A 21,646-nucleotide genomic window follows, 5' to 3' on the forward strand; every position below is an offset into this window, starting at 1 on the left:
TTAGTGAGCACATCATTGGAATTAGCTGTGGACATTTCTCAGAAGCTTAAGTTACCTGATTTTAGGCTAAGGTGGAACTAAGGCACAAAGTTATTCTAGTTGTTAGAAAACGGGGAGAATGCCAGTGTGGGGAATTATCTATTGCAGTTTTCACAGAAGCAGCAGTGGTTTCAGTAAGAAAGGAACGAAATTCTGAATTTAAACTTCATGCATTGGAGAAAAAGATCAGAAATGAAGAAAATAATCAGTCATTGAAGAGAAGGGAAGGTAGTTACTAGGTTTTGAGCAAGACTGATACAGGATGAGGAAAAGAAACGGAAATACCATTGGGAAGTTGGGGGGCCACTGAAGTAATCAAGAGATTGGGACATAAATAGGCTTTTTGTTCCTTTGCAGTAGTTATAAATTTAAGTGGGATATCGACTAAAGTTTTCTGGTGCCTCTTGAACACTTACACCAGTCTAGTATTCTTGTACATTGTTCCAGAGCATTACTTCTCTGGAACATTATACATATATATATATATACAAGTTTGATAATGTACTCAACTGATCACATTCCAGCTTGTCAGCAGGAAAGCCTTAGCTTTGGATTTGCACCAAAAAGTGATTCCTTTCTTTCTCTGTTAGAAATTAGTGTTAAAAATGCCATATATAAAATAATTTTCAGAATTATTATTTTAATTTTTCCCTTGCAAATGAGAAAGAAAATGTACAATTTACATGTGTCATTTGTCTAACACTGCTTATGCCTGTCCTTAGGTGACTTTTCATAGTGTTCAAATGAAAGCTTTGTCTCTTCTTTCTACAGACACAATCCTCTTGGCTTGCCCTAAGTGATCCTTTTTTTTTTTTCATTCCTCTGGCAACTGTTACATTGCTTTTCTAACATGTCTTGAAGTATTTGATAAATCCGTCATCGCGAGGTTCTTTTTTGTTCCTCTTTGTCCTTCATTCAAAGGATGAATAGGACTTTCTCAGGTACATAGGGCACTTTGAGATTTAACAGCAATCCCATTCAAAACCCTAGATCTTTGGATAGCCTCCAGGCAGTTCATTCCTTCTTTTTGTCTTATTCTTTTTCCTTCTATATACTTGCCGAAAAAGGAGTCTTTAGAAAAAGGTTTTGAGTGCACTCGGCTCAAAAGATTAAGTGACATCATTCAATATTAGTTAGATTTATTTTTTCACTAGTCATGGTCCTAATGCAGTGCTAAAATAGCATATGGCTATGAAAAATTCAAAAGATCTTACATAATGGATTTTATAAAATCAATTTTATAAATATTAGTCATCCTAGTTTCCTGTTGGGATACCTGCTGGAAGGTAAATGTTCTAGTCTGAAGAAGTTAACAGTATTTCTATAGATTGGATTCATGTTCACCTGCATAGCAATGCAAACCAGTGCAGTCATTTGCAACTGTAATGAAGGCTAATAGAAATATTTACAATGTAGATATTTTCTGTTGCCCTGGCCTTAGCTTCACTGAATTTGCACCCATTCAGAATTTTTTGCAATGGCTTTTGACTAATAACTTTTTCTTTCTCAACAGTAATAATGACATAAAATCGCAGATACAGATATTTTAAGGATCGTACCAGCATGTTGAAAGTACTCATACCTGTATATTTTATGTATATGTACATATCCTTGCTTTTCTGTATATTTATATAGATTAAAAAAACCCAACTTTTCCACAATTGCATTTTATAGGAGGAAAATGAGAAGAAGAGTCACCACAAGGACCACTCAGATAATGAATCCACATCTTCTGATAAGTAAGTGTGGTATAACTGTGATAATTTTGTAGTTGGTTTTCTGTGGTTATTTACATAATTCCCATTTTCACATTCACCTGTTACATTTTTTTATATGCACAGCTCTGGGAGGAGGAGAAGAGGACCTTTCAAAACAATCAAGTTTGGGACCAACATTGACCTGTCAGATGACAAGAAGTAAGTTGATTACAGTTTCTCCTGGTCACAGTGGTATTCTATGATATTATGCTCCTTCTGGAAGACTAGTGTGTTCTGCTCAGATTTCAGTCAGTCAGCTGATAAACCCAGTTCCAGTTGCACACCCCATTTTCACAATGAAATTCTTACCTTTGGTCTTTAAACTGTTGCTATGAGTCCTTCTCCACTAAAATCGCTTTCCAAGCTTTTCTTTTTTCCAGGATCTTTGAACTTAAACATCCATCAGAAACTGTTCTTACTATTCTTCCTTCTTGTACATTCCTTTTTTCATTCTGAGGCTTTAAATTGTTTGCTTACAACCTTAATTACATCTCATAATACCAAGTGTTAAGTCTTCGCACAGAAATTTTAAGTTTAAAGGGTTTGGGCTTTTGGGTTTTTATTTGTTTGCCTGGATTTTGTTATTTTGGTTCTGTTTCCTTTTTTTCCTACTGTCATCCTTTCTGTTTCCACTTCTTCTTAGCTCTTGCTTCTCTATCCAGGAACAGGGCTTAAAATATGTAGTAAAAACCAGACCAGTACTTACCTCTGGCTAAACCATGATACCTCTCCCTCAGAAAAAAGGGAATAGAGAATTCTTTGGGCTGTATATCCTTCTGAGAGTAGATGAAGGTAGCTCAGGAAAACATCAGGAGGTACTAGAAATACTCTGAGAGCCTGGTTTTAGTAACCAGTAATAATTTTTTATTTGGTTCAATCTCTAGTTAGTATATATTTCCATAAAAGATCCAGCACGTCTGGGCTGCCAGTCCCACCAGCTGGAGTACAAAATTTCGGATCTACTTCAGTTATTAGAACAAGAAGAATCTGTCCACTCAACTGTCAAAATACTTCTAAATATTACCACAATTCTGAAATTGTGTAACATAAACCTGGGTGACATTTCAGAGATCTACGCTAAAGTTCTGGGATTTTTGTGTTTGAAGATCTGTTTTTCTTAATGCAAGTATTCAGTTCTGTAGCACGTGCATGTTGTTACCTTCTTGGCCACAGCAACTGTGTGCACAGGGTAGGATGTGTTTAGACAGGCTTCTTGACATATGTTGTAGCATCATATCATTTGGCTCTTGAAAGCATGGTTAACAGTTTCTGACTGGCTGGCATGAGTGTGGGGAGAGTACAGCTCTGTTTTCACTTGGAAAGGATGTACACAGAGGTGTAAATTGCAAGCAGATTTTCCTGGCAGTATAGCAGCAGAGTGGCTAACTTTGAGAGTGAATCCAGCCACCCTGGCTTTCAGCACATTTAAATTTGGTAACTGTCAAGTAGGGATACTGCACTGTCTCAGTTTCCCTCTTACTAGATGCTAAGTTATATGGCACTGGGTTGTCTGTTCCTTTATCTCCTATGCTAACATTTTTTTTGAAAATGTTTCTATTTCCCAAACTCTTTCAAGAGTTTTAGGGATTCATAGTTTGTCAATTTGCTATTTTGCTGCAGGTGGAAGTTGCAACTCCATGAACTGACAAAACTTCCTGCTTTTGTACGTGTGGTATCAGCAGGAAATCTTCTAAGCCATGTTGGTCATACCATCCTGGGCATGAATACAGTGCAGCTGTACATGAAGGTTCCAGGAAGCAGAACACCAGGTGAGTATAATACCTTAGCATGAAAAAAATAAGGTTCTCCTGCTGTGGTATTGATTTAACTGCACTGCAGATTTCCATATCTTACAGCATGCCTAAATGTGATGGAATTGTACAAACTCAGTATTTTTTTAGTGTCTTGTTTAACTGAACTCTGCACATATGAAGTACTAAATTACCTCATAGTGGAAATTCCTGGATTTCTGCAATGTTAGGTAATTACCATACTAATGTCTTGCACGCAGTACTGGATTCTTTAAGGGGAAAAAAGAAGATGGGTTTATATAATTGGACATTACTTGTAGTCTATATGCATTGAAAGTTTTTATAGGTTTCCAAAGTAGGTCTTGTGCGATCATAGAAATCGGTACACTTTTGCTTTTCAGATTCCTTACTGGCTGAGGATAGGACTCAACCCTCCATACTGAATAGTGCTGTGTTAGGACACTGAACTGAGACTTAAAGGATCTGGACTAAATTTCAGCATTTGTTTTTTCTGAAGTACAACTTCAGAAAATTCCACTAGGGATTATAGCTTAGTTTTCAAGCTGTCAAAAGAAGATAAAACGCTGGCATTTCTACATTGATTTTGAAAGCTCTTTCAGAAAGATTTACTTACTACTTGTCTGTTTAGTGCCTGGAGTCACAAAGTTTTGCTCCTGACTGGGACTGTCAAGAGCTATCATAAAAGACAAAATCTAAGCTTTAGTATCTTGAAGCATTTATTTCTACAGAAAGGGAACTGCTGAAATATTGGTCAGATTCACAAGATCGATAGCTCCAATTTCTCATTTCCCACAAACTAACAAAAGCAGAATTTTCTTGTCACTCATAGCTTAATTGCATTTCTTAACACTATGAAGTACCTAAATAGTGTGCATGTCATAAAAAAATCTGTACAAGTACTTGAACTGTGATATAGGGGGTTTCATGATAGTAGCTGTGCATTTTCATAGTGTTACTTTGACAGATCAGTCTTACATAAAGTGTTTATTTTTTTCTACATTTCAGGTCATCAGGAAAATAACAACTTTTGTTCAGTAAACATAAATATTGGTCCAGGTGACTGTGAATGGTTTGTTGTCCCTGAAAGCTACTGGGGTGTCATGAATGACTTCTGTGAAAAGTAAGCTGGGTGTGCTGTTTGTTTCTGTCAAGTTCTCTGTGCTTTTCTCAGACATAATGGGAGGAGGTTACTGGGGGTGTTTTAAGTGGACATTATTTTATGGTGTTTCCATGTAGTCAGAAAAGTACTTTAAGATAAGTCAAAACGCAAAATCTAGAGTTGGAAGTTTGTTTTGGTCTTCTGGGGAGTGATGGAGTATTTTCCTGGTGATGCATGCTGTTAATCATTAATTATGTTTCATGTACATGGTGTACGTTGGTATTTTGGCATGGTTTCTTGCTGCATCTAGAGGGAGGGTTTAGTTTACTCAGAGGCCAGGAGGTGTCATGGCATGCTTTGCCATATTTGTAGCTTGCTTGAGGAAGTTGAGGTGCTCTCACGGTCAGGGAGACACTCCAATATTGGGGTTTCTATGTGCCTGCACATGCACCCTCCAAAAAGAAAACAAAAAGGAGGAGGAATTGTGTCCCCTTATCATGCTAGTACTCAAACCGTAGCCTCTGAAGCTGATCTTACAGGAGAATTTTTTGTTTCTCGCCCAGTTAAAACTGGAGTAAGCACTTGACATTTCTTCAGAGCTTTTCCAGATCTCTGCAAATTCATCTCAGTGTCTCTGAACTCTTTATCTTCTGCCTGTCTGCTGTCAACTGTTCTTATTTCATCTACTTGTACAAAGATTAGCCATCTCAAAATTGTAATTCCACTGATTCAATTGCAATGTCTCTGATGACAACATGGCTTTTACCCTCATGATACTGGCCTTTGACGGTGACAGAGAATCTAATATCTTGGTAACCTCATAAAATGGCTAGAGTGCCTGATAGAAGCACTGAATTGTCTTTCTTGAAAACTTTGAATTATGAATGATCTCTCATGGTGCAGTATAAAAGCAGTATAAAATTGGGATAAGGATAGGAGAGAAATGTGAATTTTACATAACCATAGTGGAAGAGTTAATCCTTAGGAAATCCATATGGAGGTGTTTCTTCAGTACTTCTCAGGAGGGTCAACATTTCTTGGCTGAATGTAGCACACACCTTTGAATCACAGTTGAGATGGTGCTAAGGGGTTGCTTGTGTGGATAAGCTTCACATGCATACACTGACAGTAGGAGTTCATGGTTGGCATTGTTCAAAATTGAAAGTATTCTTAAGAGCTGGTATGGTCTGTATATGAAATCAGTCACTGGTCAAAAGTGCAGTATTTGGCACCAGTGTCACACTAGATCTGACAATGATTTTTCTGCCTCAGCATTAATAAAATACTGGGAAATAGAAAATAGAACATAACTGGAAGCCATAAACTGACTTCATATGGAAGCTAGATGGTTTAGTGTTTTAATATATTGCAGGATATGAAATGTGGAATTAGGATCAGGAATTGTATAGATTAAATTTTCCTTTTGACTGGTCCTCCTGGGTCACTGATTAGATGCAGCAAGTGTTTATCATGGTGATCAGTTTTTACAGGTAATTTCATTGAAGTATCACTGTTTGCTGATAAATGCTGAAGTCTTCATTTTTCTTGTTGTTTCAGGAATAATATGAATTTTCTAATGGGATCATGGTGGCCAAACTTGGAAGACTTGTATGAAGCCAATGTCCCAGTTTATAGGTTTATTCAAAGACCCGGGGATTTGGTGTGGATAAATGCTGGCACTGTTCATTGGGTTCAGGCTATTGGCTGGTGCAACAACATTGCATGGAATGTTGGCCCTCTTACAGGTATGGCTGAATAGTGCCTGTGCTGAACTCTATAATTAGGTGATAGGATACTACTTACGCCATGGAACCTACCATTTCTTACTAATATACAATGTTTTACTAGATTAAAAAAAAAAACAACAAAAAGCCCACAACCGTACTGTACTTTAAAACATGATGTGTTGAAGCTTTAAATAATTCTGCTGGTAAGAGGGGGCAGCAAGAATGCAGTCTTTGCGCTTGTTCTTTAATGTGCTTGTAAAAATTAACAGCTGCATAGCAAACCCTAGCAGAACAAAATGTTTATATTGAATTCATACTCTCTCTCATAGGCCATTTCTTAGCTTTTCTTCTTAAAATTTGTTCTGCCCAGCAGACTGCACTACAGATTGCATATAAATTTAAGGATTTGTGCAGTCCTAACTTTGTGGGGACGGTGGATACCTAATTGCTCTCGAGTGAAATCATCAGGAAATTGGAGCAGTTGTAAAATTTTGTTAATAAAGGAATATTAGGATTTTCACACTTACTGCTCTAGAAGTCTTTAGTTTTGAACCATGATCTTGAAAAGTTTTTAGATGTGAGAATGAAGGGAAATTTTTCAGCAAAATGATTGTGAATCATTTGAAGAACATACTTCCAAAACCCCTTGTTTTCTTAAGAGTTTTAAGGTTTGTCTTCATTTCATGATGGTGCAATAACTAATATATCCAGGATTGTAAGGCTGACTGATAACAGAGCTCACATATTCAGCGGCAGTAAATTTTGCCAAACATTTCTTTTAAAAGGGTGGGGTGAGTAGGCTGCAGAATGAAAAAATTTGACCCATTGTAACAGATCTCTCAAAGTGTAGTCTTCATTTTCAAGACAAATTATATACTACAGCATTGTAAAATTACGATAGAGTGAATAGAGATGCAGATATTTCAAGTTCAGGCCATTTGTTTTTCATGTGCTGTATTTGAAAATGTATTAAGTAACCCTTTTTGAAATATTGCTTTATGTTCATCACAGAAATTGAACACTTGTCAGTAACTTCTTTTTATTGATAGTTGTTGCTGCTGTGGTATTGTGTGTTCTTTAGCATCGTAAATGCACTCTGGAAAAGAAATTCTGTAGAATTCAAGTCTAGTTGGAATGAATGGGTCATTAAAAGATATAGCCTTAAAAGATATAAATTTGAATTATAATCAAGTTATTTTGGCTGCAGTTGATACTTATTTTTTAATTTCACTAATTGTGTCTGAAATTTTGTTTTTGTACAGCCTGTCAATATAAATTGGCAGTGGAACGGTACGAGTGGAATAAACTGCAGAGTGTTAAGTCCATAGTACCCATGGTTCATCTTTCATGGAATATGGCTCGAAATATCAAGGTCTCAGATCCAAAGCTTTTTGAAATGATAAAGTAAGTTTTATTTATTTGAACATTTACTGTACCCTTTTACTCTTCAAGCATAAAACAGTAATTGATTTGTAAGTAGTCCTTTATAAGAATTATAAGGATTAATAAGACTTCTGTTCCTGAGAATCAAGCCAGATTTGGTTTATATTCTGTTTTTCAAAGAATCAAGATATTACGAATTTTACTATGTTTTAATTAATGTTATTGTTGCACAGCTTCAGAGTGATATAATTAACTTTCTTGTTAAATATGCCATAGCCTTTGTGCAGCAGTTTACAGATTGAATTAGATGACAAAAGCTGTTCAGATTACTTACTGTAAGGAAAAAAAAAACACCTGGTCATCAACCCAAATACACTAGAGTGTTTAGTCATTTTTACAGCAAAGTTAAACTTTATATTTCTAAAACCTCTAGTTAGTGCTCACATTCACTCTTTTGGAGATTCAGTATAAATGCTTTAAATAGAGTCAAGTAGGAATTTGAAAGCCTCCTACCCTTTGCTTTTTCTTTTAAACAATGAATTGATGTGCAAAATGATAATTGAGTTTAGTGACATTTTTTAGGTGCATACTCCAAAATGCAGGAATATTCCAGGCTTGGAGCATCTTTAGTAATTTTCTTCAAATAGTGCAACTTCAAGCAAATACTGCATATTTCATGTTGCAGCACCATGATACCTAGACTGAGGGATGAATGAACAGTTCACAATATATCATAGGTTTGTCCTAAAAAAAGTGGGGAATTATTTCCAAAGCAAATTACTCATCATGAGAATACTCTGGTAGCAGCACTCCGGTTTCCTTAAGCCTTGACAAAGGAGCTTCTAGCCTGAGCATGTCTTCAATATTATCAGCATACTGGATCCACAAGAATTGAATCCTTTTTTAATCTGGCTTGAAGTGGACCTTTAAAAAAAAGTGTGGGTTAACATGCAAAAAAGGGCAATGAAAAAGAATTTCTTTTTATCCCCAGTAGGATTTATTGATGACATCTGAGTGAGATACCTTTTACAGCAGCATTTTATTTTAGGCTTGAACATCTGTATTGCAGAATAGTAGAACTGGTAAAATGATAATGTAAGAACCAAGAATGTTGGAAGTTTAAGACAAATTTGTAGTCACTGCAAAGCTGGATTTTGGAATAACATTTTATCTGAATAAAATCTAAAGGATTTTTAAGGATTTAAAATCTAATAACTAATATCTAGAGTAGAGAAAATCTTTGCTGAATGCTTGACTGTCCTGCCTCTTCAAATAAGCTATTAGTGTTCAGATTCATAGTGTCTTAGAAGGGAGAGAAGAAACTGAAGAGATATAGTGAGAAATGGGGGGAAAAGAAGCAGGGTGTGGGAGGGAGGAAGCCAAAATGTCCATTAAAAAAAAAAGCCACCAAAAAAACCCACAGCACAAACATATTTCACAATTATCTTTATATATCTTCCCAAGCCCAGCAGGCATCTGTTCTAAAGCCCGGAGCAGTTCTAGAATGTTTTTGGCGAAGTATGATTTTGATATTTCAGCCACCTGTATTTTGCTTTTGCACAAGTTTGGGGGCTTTTGCCGTGGTTCAGGTTTAAAAAGAGAAAACATGACTGAGCATAGCATCCTTTTCCAAGAGAGTTGCTTACAATATTGTGAAGAAACACAGAAGACAACATGGTAATTTCCTGTGATCTTGCTGGCTGACAGCAGCTCAGCCATTTCTAATAAGACACCTAAATTTAAGGTGTAGCTTACAAATAAACACAGATGCTTAAGGAGTGGATACAAAATTAGGTCTTGCATGCGTTTGTGTTTTCCAGTCTACTGATACCATTTCCAGTTTACTTGGATTAAGTCTTCCATCCAAGTTAGCTGTCAGCCAAATCCCACGTACTGTGCTATGTGTGCAAAAGGTAGACCCAATGATGAGCTCTAGTTAAATACATCTAGTAGCAGTGACATGAGAAAACTTCTTCATTGTGGCAACCTCTAAATCATGGTACAGCTGTTCCTAGAAATAGGTGTCACCAGAATACACAGTCTAGTCAGTATCTGATCTTGGCTTTTTAAGCGTCCTGGAAATGTATAAATCTTCATGCATAACTTTCCTGTGGACTGCTTGTCTGCAGGAAAATAGCACCAGCTAGCAAGTAGCTGCTGTCCACTTTTTCCTGGATTTTGCTATATACGAAATAGAGAAATTTGTGTTTATATTACATATACATATGTGTGTATGCACACAGGTGTATAAAAACACTTAAGAGATAGTGATTTCTGATACAGCTGGTTGAATTAATCTTGAATGGCTGACTTCTCATTTGTCACCAGGAAAAAAATGTATCAGTGGCACAGCTGTCATCTTCTTGCCAAATACAGAGTCTGTATCTAAAATTGCACATTGAAGATATCTGAAGTCTTCAGGCAGTTTGACTTCTGTCTCTGAGGCTTTTTAGGTATCAGAATAGTACAAAAGAATATAGCTCTTAGAAAATGATAAAAAGTAGTTTGTAATTCCAGTGTGAAAGATAAATACAAATATGTCTTACTTGGTTATGTGAAAGGAACCCCTACAGAAAAAATAAATTCAAGGATACATATAAATATCAGGAAGCGGGTAAATGATTAAAAGAGATAGAATAGCACTAGGGAAAAGAATAATAGGAGACTTTGCTTTTGGAAGAAATCTGAAATCTCCTTACACATTAGTTAATGTGCAATTCAGTGCTCTCTTGCTAGATAAAAGAGCAAAAACTGAAGCTTTCCTCATGAGATTTTTTTAAAGATATTAACAGTAGAATCATGAGCAGGACCACAGGCAGACAAAATGATGTAAAACTTGACTGAGGGACCCTCAAGAAAAGAAAAAAATAACTGCAGGCCTCTCAGGTGGAAGCTAGAAGGACTTTTAAAAATGTATCTGAGGAAGAGAAAAATTTTAGAGGTAGTACGAACATTGTAATAAAGGCTTAAAAAATTAATTCCAGAGTAACTGAAATACCAAGTTCTTTTACAAAAATAGTTCTAGGAACGTAAAAGAACATGACATGGGAGAAAGGATTTTTACAAAATCATGAAGCCAGATAAAATACATTTTGGATTCAGTAGGGAAGATACATTACTGAAAGGTATAAAGAGTTCAATTTTGCATTGCCATTGGGATGGTCTCCACAGTTCTAAAAGTTTTACTGGATCTGACTATTCAAACAGGTTTCTTACTGCTCTTCTAGAATAAATCAGGACATCTTCCTGATGTCCATTTTAAATTGTACTTAAATACTTGAATTTGACTGGACGTGATTTAGTCATACAGTTTACAGCTTGATGAGCTGTTCAGTTCTCTTCAATTTTGGTATATGAAAACATGATGTTTGGTACAGAAACATGCTTTCATTTTTGCATTATTCTTACAGTAAGGGTATTAATGAAGCCATAGGCTTGGTTTGAGTTAAGATTGATGTGGAAAATATCAAGAGGGGAGTATCTTAAAGTAAGCCTAAGATTCTGTTAACTACCTGGAAACACATGAAAGAAACTTTTTTATTTTTCTTTAATACAGATTTATATATTACGTCTTTAAGGCTTTAAAATAGGAGAAGGATCAAGTTTGAAAATATTTCGATAGAACTCTTGAGCACTTTGTTTTCTGTCCAGTGTTTATTATTCCCCTTACATTTTTTCAGTCTTCCTGTTGCATCTAATGAGCATGTAACATAACCACCCTGTGGAGGAGAAGATTAAAGGCTGCAAAGGCTGCAACTCAAATAAACAGGATAGCTGAAAGCTAAAAATTACCGTAAATCACATTGTAATTTAGAAATCTGGCGACCTACTTTGCCAGCTTCTTTTTAGAGAACGTATGTAACTCAGTGCTAGAAAACAAGTTAGATTTTTCTAGTACAGAAGAGAACTGTATAAAACTGTAAAGATAAAATTGGGGTTTTGCAGGGGAACTTGGAGTTGTTGATTTGAGTTTGACATTTGACCAGTTTTTGTCTTCATTTCTTTCTTTTTTTTTTATGAAGGGACTAATTTTTCTAATACCTATTCTTTTTTTTGTTCTACATGGAAGAAAATATTCTATCTTTCATTTTTAAAAGGATTTTACTTACACTGTATGTAAAGTTATACCTGTCAAGGCTTGCGGTAACTGAAAGTCTAGTAGTGCTGAGGGAGTAATAGGGTTTTTAGGATGTAAGTTAAAGCAGTTCTTTGGATTAGGCTGTAGTCATGTACACAAAATGTAAAGAGTTTGAACTTAGCAGTTTGAACTGTCTTTTTGATAATGAACTCATTGCTCAAAATAAAATACATTAATTGCTTTCCAAAACGACGTTGTATTGTGCTTAAAAAAAGAGCATCCATGCATTCCAGTCAAAAATGAAAACATAAAGTCTGTTTGCAAGGCCAGGGGCAGTACTGAAAGGTCCATAATCATGTAGTTTGACTTCTACCTAAGTCATGAGTCCAGTGATTCTTAGTAGACAGCTGTTTCTGAAATTGCACAGGAAGAGGAAATTCCAGGTACAAGGTGTTGAAAGAAATTTAATCCTATTTGAGTCTTCCTATAAAGTTTAATACAGAACTGAATATACAATTGGTTTTGCTTACAGGTACTGCCTGTTAAGAACTCTTAAACAGTGTCAGACACTGAGGGAAGCTCTAATTGCTGCAGGAAAAGAGATTGTCTGGCACGGGCGAGCAAAGGACGAGCCAGCTCATTACTGTAGCATTTGTGAGGTCAGTAAATATATGTGTGGGGCTTGTGTGCTATTATAATAGTTATTTAAATTTTGTCTTGTCTTCTGTTGTTGCTATTTTAATATTGCTTTTAAGTTGCAGCATCTACTGTATACTAACAGCACATATATGTGATGCTGTACAGGCTCCAAAGAGCTTTATCAAGCTGTTTTTCTAGACATAGGCTGCAGTCTCTTCCACAGTACTTCCACAGCATTTTTACTCACAAGGTCGATTTTCAGTTCTCGGTTAGTATAAAAAGTTGTTATCCCTTCCTGCATAAAATTCAGTCTGCTCAGCTTCATTTTGAAGGTGTATCTGTCTTCCTTTCAGAAGTCAGCAGCCCAAAAGAGAGACTAAGTGCGTTTTCTTCACAGGGACCTACCTTTTTCCTGGAATTTTTAATTCTACTTTCTGTTAATAATATCTTTAAGGTATTGGATAATAGTTTTCATGAAGCTTAACAGGAAGTAAAGTTTTCTTACCTCCTGAGAATGAGTTTCTAGTCATCTTCTGACTGAGCCTCTTGGGTAGGTTGGGCACACGACTGAGAAGTAAGGAAATAAATCATTAACTTCTTTTGCAGACAAATTTAAAAAAAGAAAATTGGGTATAACTGTTGTAAATCCCCATGTTACTGAGTAGCCCCTATTCAGAGTATGAATCGTGCTTTGCCTGTATTGACCAGAAGCTTTCCCACAGCGCTGTTCATGCAGACATTGTAAGTGTAATATTAGTGGGTTTGGAATATTTCACTTGCCTGACCCTTAGGATAGATTTTCCCTGAGCAAATGTAATTTTTCTCTTCGCGTGTGCAAGTCAAGGTTGTAAATTTCGAAGAAAATATAGTTTCATGGTTTAATTTCTAAAAAATCAAACTGTAACTGTTGACTTTCTGTTTCCTGTCTAATAGGTGGAAGTCTTTGATCTGCTTTTTGTCACTAGTGAGAGCAATTCTCGAAAGACCTATGTCGTACATTGCCAAGACTGTGCAAGAAAGATAAGCACGAACCTGGAAAATTTTGTGGTGCTAGAACAGTACAAAATGGAGGACTTGATGCAAGTCTATGATCAATTTACATTAGTAAGTCAAATTAATAAGTGGGTGCATAAATACATTATTTGTAAAGCACTTGTAGATTGTCTTGGTACTCCATTGTATGAGTACTGTGGACTTGATGCAAATGGAGGTATGGGTTGTGTGTGATATTTACTGAACAAAACACTGAAGAGTCAGAATTATGTGAAATAGTACAGTAACTTACTGCAGAACATAACCACTGAGTTATCAGGAAAAGTATGATGTTACAATTCATAAAGTTGTGGCTTTAAAAATCCAATAGAGATCACCTGAAGACCATAACTGGATCAGATGGAGATGGGAAGAATCAGGACAGTGAAGCTTGGAGAAACTAGCACCAGGTTCAAGAGCATCTCTAATACATTGGTTGTGGTATGAAGTCAGTATAGCAGCAGAGCATCCTATGCACTCAGACCCCTTCTTTCCCCTTCCTTTTCCCCACCCATCCCTTCCCAAATCAGCACTGTCCTTCTGCTTAGCAAGTGGATGCTCTCAAACAGTTCTGTCTTTTGGCTTGGGGCCTCCTTTGCATTTCAATTTAAAGCAAAAAGCCTCTTTGCCATTATAGCTTTCTGCTATATATGGCAGCCTCCTGCTTTGAACTATGTCAGCACAACTGTCTTAACATTTCACCGAGGTTTCATTGTTTCAGGCAAAGATGGTTTGTTTGTAATCACAATGAAAGTGATGCTGGATTTTGCTCATAAGTCTTGCCTTTCTGTCAGAGGAAACAAACGTTGGACTAAGTGTTACAAGAATTTCATGTCAGATTAAATACAACAGCCCAGAAGTGGCTGTGTCTTTTGATTCATTTCCAGGTGCTGCAGAAAATGTATGTCTAGACAGTTAACTTCGTAATTATGCTAGCATGATAAGTTGTGACCTTTCGAGCCAAGGCCTCAGGGTTCAGCAGTAGAGGCTGGCAAATGTACGGGACCACATCCTCTGAATTTAATTCTTTTCATTGGTCCTACAGAGCCTGAGGTGGCTGAACTTCAATTCATACTTCTAGGAGCCCATTGTCATTACAGTTGGTGAAATACAGAAATTTCAAAGTGATGTTATAGAAAAGCATATAAATAACCACCTGTTCTCAGATATGTCATCCAGTTGAGTGGAAATGGGCAAGAACGTTTTTGTGTGGAAAAGAGGGGAGAGGGAAGGGTATTCTGTTGTCTGTGTTTATAACATTATATAGGTAAATGTTATGTTGTCCCTAGAACAAGGGTTCTCAACCTGTGAGTGGTTCCGTCCCCCACAAGCACCTGTACCTGCAGCCCTGAAGGGCATTAATAATTGTCCTTCTGTAAAACTGGTATGCACGCTGATTTCTTTTAAAGGGGCTACAGTCTCAATTGAGAAGAGTCATAGCCTAAAAGTTGACAACAAAAGAGTTACGGTTTGTTGCAAGTCACAGGGTGAAGATAATTTCAGATGGCAAAGGTGCAATAGGCCTAACAAAGAGGTTCTGTGTTGAGAGCAAACAGGGATCAGCTAATGTTAGTGCTTCATAGGTGGGTACTGTGATAATGATTTAAGTGTCTTTGAAGACTGTGAGCAGCTTCTTGAAGGGATTCCATGTCATGACAGGGCTGTTGAGCAGGAAAAGAAGGAAATGCCATCAAAGATTCACTGTTTTGATGGTAATGCCAGACAGTACAGTAATGGGAAATAGTTGGGTATCTTCTAGACCTTGTCTCCTGAAATAGGCAGGAACAAGACACGTAGCTTACTTCACTCTTGAGCCACTCTCATGGTGTCTTCCATGATAAAAATAACCAATCATCTTTCTCCTCATATGAGAGGATCTGAGATCCCTACCACAGATCTCTAACTTCAGAACTTCAGGGTTCTGTATAGTTGTTTAGGTAAAGGGGGCAGGGGGGAAGGAAGTGAAGGCTTTTGGAGAGCCACAAATGGACAGTCCTTCCCCCACTGAGAAACAGGTTGAGAATCCCTGTTTTAGAATATTTTAAGATAAATCAAAACTGAGCCCACACAGAGCTCTTTCCTGCCACAGTGGGACTTACTTTGGCAGCTCACATCATGTTAACACAGACATTCCCACAGCATACTCCAGTCTGCAGTGTAGGCAAAATCCTAATGCAGAGTAGTCATGAAATGCACGTTGTATCTGAGTTAAGTTGGAAAAAAATGCCAGTATCCACTTGAAAGAGTCCAGACCTATAAAACTGTAGTGCCTGTGCCTTTAAACTCTTATGGTTATAACTCATGCAGGTTTTCGTTAAACAGCAGAGTTCTACACCTTTGTAGAAAAGGTAATTTAATGTTTTCTTTTTCAGGCTCCTCCATTGCCATCCTCCTCATCTTGACATTTTTTCATGGACATTAAATGAAAACTTTTCTGATATTCAGGAAGTGACCCAGTTCTGCACCACTGATTTTTGTAGCTATCCCGTAAGGCTGCTGGCTGAAAGCTGTGTCTATGCAACCTTCCAAGTGCGGAGTGTCAACCAACTGGACAGGAGAGAGCACTGCCTCCTACTCCAGAACTCAAAACAAATAAAGCTCATCCAGCTGTACTTCAAAAAAATAATTCCATGTTTTGTATATATCTGACAAAACTGGCAACATTATACAGACTACTGACTTGAAGACCACCTCTTTTGTATTTCTCTGTTTCTGGGCTGATGAGTTGGTTTCATCCATTTTTCCCCTTCAGAATTTCCCTTGGAAAAAGTACTAGCTTAGCTGGTCATTTCTTTGTAAGGTAGTTAGAAATTTTAAGTCTTTCTTTGGGCAACTTTTTTTTTTTTTTAATGTGAAGAGTTAGGTGATATAAATTTTTTTACTGCTTTTATGTTTTTCTGTCTTGTTTTGAAACCATGACGGTTACACTTTTGGTTCCTAAATAAAATTTAAAACAATTAACAGCCAAGTCACAAAGATAAATGGGTTGCACATAGACTAAGGAATAAACTTCAGATTTGTGATTTTTGTTTCTAATCTTGATGTAAATTTACACTATTTATAAATACATATTTATTGCTTGAAAATATTTGTGAATGGAATGCTGTTATTTTTTCCAGATTACCTGCCATTGAAATTTTAAGGAGTTCTGTAATTTCAAACACTACTCCTATTACATTTTCTATATGTAAATAAAACTGCTTAGCATTGTACAGAAACTTTTATTAAAATTGTTTAATGTTTAAAGTTTTTCTATTGTTTGAGTTTTAAAAAGATTTTATGTACAGTGCCCAGTTTTTGTTCCTTTTTTGATCTGATATATATATTTTATATATACTCTTGTGCTTGTGTATATATATAATATATATAGAAACTCGAATATAAATATGTGTATAAAGATTTAGAGACTAAATTTTTCTCGTTTTAAGTTTTACATCTATGGTAGATTTGAGGTGTCTACTGTAAAGTATTGCTTACAAAAGTATGATTATTTTTAAAGAAATATATGGTATGTATCCTCAAGACATAGAATGACCTTCAGACTGGTTTATTGTTAAATTGCACTTTTTGCAATAACAGACCAATAAATAGTTGCTGCCAAAATGTAGTAGTAGAAAATAAGTAATGGCTAAACTTTAAAGCTCTCCAAGAAAATACTGGCTTTGACAGGAAGTTTGGCACTAGTTTTAGAGGAGGAATGAAAAAGGTGAATTTGAGTTTTGGGTGGGGATATTCTCTAGAATTCAACCAAATGGCAACTTCTATATTACAATATGTTCTATTAACAGTTTAAAACGTTAAGACTGAATCATCTTGGCGTCATTGTTGACCCCGAAAAAGGACGTTGTTTTGTGGTATTCTATTGTATTTTCACATATTTTGTAATACGAATTCACTGGTAAATTTTTGAAGCACTAGGTTTATTTAGGACAAGTTTATAATATATCATTGTAACAGTTTGCAGTTTTAATGATGGTATTTATTTTAAGTTGCTCCTTTCTCATTAGCTTCTTGAAAATGCATTAAATCTAAATTTCAAAATTGATAGCTTTCTGATCGATCAGAGTTGACTGATGCAGAAGGTTCTGCATCAAACAGTTTCTCATAATTTCTCATTAGTGGGGTATGCTAGTGATTGCATTGTTAAATTTTTTGTAATCAATGTGAAGTGTTAAAGGCACAGAGCATGCTGATAGTTTCTTTTGAACAAAAAGAATCGCCTCTTACATTGTAGCTTCAAACGAAGGGTGTTTTAATGAAGAATCAGTACAGCTTGTCTAATGCTGTTACAACAGTTTAACTGTAGTTATAACTGACTTCCTTGCTAGTTCTTACACCAGTTGGACAAAAGGGTACAGAGGTTGAAGAAAATCATAACAAATGCTCTTGCCAGCAAAATTACCAACTAGCAGTAAGGAAGGAAGTATTTGCAGTTCTGTAAAGATGTAAGTCTCAGCTCTTGATAACAAACTCTACAAATCATCATTTTTTACTTATGTATTTTATGCAGTCATAAACATTGTAATCTTGACAAACCATGCTGCAACTGAAAAGCTACTCCTTTACAGTAGTCTTAAACCCAAATAAAAGCAAGATAACTTACCTCAACTAATGGTAAACAAAAAGTCCTCGTTTCTCAGTGCTGTAAAACAATTTTGCTAACTAGGGAAAGAGCTACTGTGCGCTAACAAAAAGGGCTTTGTACCTTTCTTCCCATTTGGAAAAGAGGATGTGCCGTTACCAAGGAAGAAAATTCATATTTCACTGATGACCAAGTAGACCAGATCGGTAGAGCGTCAGGCAGTATTGCTCATTTTGCATGAAGGTTTTGTCGTGAATCTGAATTGCTGCAGGGCTTTAATATTTTGCAGTTTTCATACTTCTTAATTACACTATGCTCCTAACCAATGGACAGTTTTGATCTATAAGCTGCTATGATTTAGAATGCTTTTGTTCCATTTTATTAAAAAAGCACAAGTTACAATATTTTATCAATTGTAGTTATTATGAAGCACTTCTGCTTCTTAAATTATGAAGCACATGATGCAAGTTGAACATTTGGAATCCCTGGTTATATCCAAGCATTAGCAGTTGGGCAGGCGGGGGGAGTTGGGGATCCTAAGCTGAGTTGTGGGGTCTGACTTGCTTTCCGAGGAGCCTGAGCTGTTTGAAGCCCTTGAGCTCCACAGCTAAGCCTCATACTGCAACTGATTCTGATTTGCTTGTGGCTACAAGCTATAGTAGCAGGCAAATGAAAGATAGTACTCTAAAAGGATGAAAATGGCCAAAGCCATGGCATTCATTGCAAGAATTTTTTAAAAGTACAAGCTAATAGAACAAAGGGCATTTTTAGGGGATGGATAAAAGCAGATCTACAAATGGGTGTTTAAAAAAAAAAGTAAAAGAATAGAAGAACTGAGAAGTGTCCTGGAAGAGCTTGACAACAAAGGAATCTGTAAATGGGGAGAGGGAATAATCACTTGTTTCTGAGCTTAATTTAAGTTCTTCTATAAATATCTTCAACAAAGCATTTGATTTTTCTAAGCTTTCCATCAGATATGTAACCTGGGAGCAGTATCTCTTTACTTTTTTGGCAAAGTGAAGTCCTGTCAATACCTTTGGGAAGTAATGATGTTGGTAGCTATGTAAGAAAGGTCAGTAGAAAGTGAGAGAATTATCTAGGGACAGAAAATTCCTGAAATGTCACGAATTGATATGGCAGCTAACTCACTGATCTGAAAGACAAAGTATCCTTAATCTCTGCCTTTCTAGTTGGAAGGATTTTAAAAATAGTACTAAAATGGTGATGCTTTCCTTAAATGCGTACAGCTTGGTTCAGTTCAGCACAGTAGAGCAGGTTCTTGGATCAAAGCTGGGCAAGGCATGGGGACTCCACATTGGTGATATCGTGGCCACACATGCATTTACTGGTTGGGAGATGAAAGACGTGAGGATTCCACTGAGATGATAGGGAAGAGGTTGCTCACCCTTGGTTGCTGCCCTGATCCTGGGAGGGGGCTGAAGTAAAAATGTTACTTGGTTTAGAGGGCTAGAAAGAGCATTTTTAAGCCTGAGCTTCCCTAGGTGAGAGCCATTTTGTTAGGACCCATAGCTGGGAGTCATGGACTAATGATTCACTGGCTGAGATGGGGCCAAGAGGTGAAGGCGGTGGGGAAGCATCATCTTCATTGCTGCTCTAGCCAGTGTGGGAGCCAAACAGAGGAAGTACTCCAGTTGGGAGATCAGCAAACAATGCAGCACAGCAAAAAGGCTGATGATGAGGGTGACAATTTACCTGTGGTGCAGATCAAAGCCAATTAGCATTGACTGCTTCTATTGTGCTGGTGTTAACAGCAGAAGAATGGGGGATGGAGGTTATGCCCAGACAAGTTCAAGATGAAGACAAAGCTGAAGCTCAAGTTCAAGCAAGCTCAGCGCAGGGCTGCTACGTGCAGGGCCCCACAGAGGAAGGCAGAGGATGCCAGGGAGAACGCTGCTAGCAAGGCAGCAATGCAGGCACAGGGCCCACCAGGCCCCAGGGCACCCTCATTCCAGGAAAACAATGGTATTCCTCCGAAAAGGACATATTTGAGGTGGGATGACATGATACATTTCCTTGTTGGTGCCAGGAACTACATGCAAAGCTAAAGAAAATGGCAGGTGGAGAGGGAGAGCAGGCTCCATGCTGGCCCTGGGGCAGGGCCCACGCTGCTGGAGGTTAAACAGGATCTAGGCTGGGACCCACAGGAGCTGTCACCCTGCCACCACAGGCTGGGAGAATGGGAGTGAGTGCCAGCAGCTGTGCTTTGACGAGTGGTGCTGGGTTCTCCACCACTTGCTGCAGCAGTGCCAGTAGTAAGGGGGAAGGATGGCTTGGTAAGAGGTGAGCACCCATTAAAAGGTACAAAAGATTAGGTACAGGATGAGGTGCATGTTTCCTTACTTTGGGAAGCCATAAAAACATACCAGAGGGATACAAGAAGGGAAAAGGTGTACCTCATAGTGAAAACAGCAGTGAAGTTTCAGCTTCCAGCTTCATCACTCAGGCAGCAGACAGGGTTTTACAGGCCACTGCCACCCTCCTGTTGATTAGCATTAAAATCCACTTGCTGCTGCTCATGCCTGGGAAATGGCAGAGCATCTGGGAGTTGGGACACACTTGTGGAGGGTGGAGGTGGGATGGAAATGGGTTTATCATTAGAGCCCACTGTCTCCCTCCAGTCTTGCCCCTGAGCTTCTGAAGGGCCATGGTTCATCTCTCGCTGAAGGCAGCATGATCCAGTTTCCAGCAGGATGAAGCACTGCTTTCAAATGATGGATCCCACAATTCATTTCTGGTAGGAGCTATTTCAGGCCTGGTTTACGTGTCTGCTGTTGCCCAGGATATAGGGAGTGACACATGGTTTGGGACTGAAGGTGGTGAAAAGGGAGACCAAGCCCGAATGAACACAGTGGATAGCAATTTCAAAGTAGCAAAGCCCAGGCAATGGTTAATTGATGGGCTAACGGTTAAACAAATGGGCTAAAGCACTAACTCCTTTAATTCACAGAGGTGGGAGATACTTGAAGGAATCCCACCTGAAGCCAAGGCATACAAGCCAGCCATTGCCACAGTCCATGGGAACACTGAAATTTGGTATGGCTGTACCATAGGCAGGAACACCTTTCACTAGACCAGGTTGCTCCAAGCCCCATCCAGCCTGGCCTTAAACATTGTCACGAGGGATGGGGCAGCCACAACTTCTCTGGGCAACCTGTTCCAGAGTCTCACCACCCTCATGTCCAATGACGTGGCTGGGCTGTCATTTATATCAGCCTTTTGGGCACAGAGAAAGATGAACAGGAATGAAGAATATTTTCAGCTCGCTCTTCCTCTGAACTTTCAGCACCAAACCAATGGGAACTGAGTAGTCCTTTGATGAAAGTCCTACTTTCCTTGTAGCAGTGGTCAAACACCTTTAGCTTTCAGTGCCACATACAAAGTGGAACTTGCAGTTCATGTCCTGTGTGCTGCTGGAGTTTTAGTATGTTCAATTATAATACATGGGAATTCTTGGGGTTCAGTACATCATTGCCAGTGGGCTGTGTGCCACAGGCTGGCTGACCTGTGCAGCAGTAAC

General features: G+C 37.8%; 1 protein-coding gene across 11 annotated transcripts in view; it reads left to right on the forward strand.

Moving 5' to 3' along the window:
• The window catches only part of KDM6A (lysine demethylase 6A), a 157,030-nt gene extending 138,896 nt beyond the window's left edge, over window positions 1–18,134 (forward strand). For 4 of the 11 annotated variants that reach the window (XR_004549424.1, XR_004549428.1, XR_004549427.1 and 1 more), the window contains 9 exons: window positions 1,714–1,778; window positions 1,881–1,955; window positions 3,417–3,565; window positions 4,574–4,688; window positions 6,225–6,412; window positions 7,657–7,798; window positions 12,388–12,514; window positions 13,428–13,936; window positions 15,899–18,134. Coding sequence is in view for 5 of the 11 variants with exons in the window: in XM_034060174.1 (XP_033916065.1) it covers window positions 1,714–1,778; window positions 1,881–1,955; window positions 3,417–3,565; window positions 4,574–4,688; window positions 6,225–6,412; window positions 7,657–7,798; window positions 12,388–12,514; window positions 13,428–13,598; window positions 13,858–13,914 (1,089 nt within the window). In the remaining 6 variants the exon portion in view is untranslated. Of the gene's footprint in view, window positions 1–1,713; window positions 1,779–1,880; window positions 1,956–3,416; window positions 3,566–4,573; window positions 4,689–6,224; window positions 6,413–7,656; window positions 7,799–12,387; window positions 12,515–13,427; window positions 13,975–15,898 lie in introns of all 11 variants that reach the window. The other 7 variants (XM_034060175.1, XM_034060180.1, XM_034060179.1 and 4 more) reach the window with 4 other exon arrangements.
• The last annotated feature ends 3,512 nt before the right edge of the window (window positions 18,135–21,646 follow it).

The sequence above is a fragment of the Melopsittacus undulatus genome, chromosome 2 (assembly GCF_012275295.1).
Source record: "Melopsittacus undulatus isolate bMelUnd1 chromosome 2, bMelUnd1.mat.Z, whole genome shotgun sequence".
NCBI lineage: Eukaryota > Metazoa > Chordata > Aves > Psittaciformes > Psittaculidae > Melopsittacus > Melopsittacus undulatus.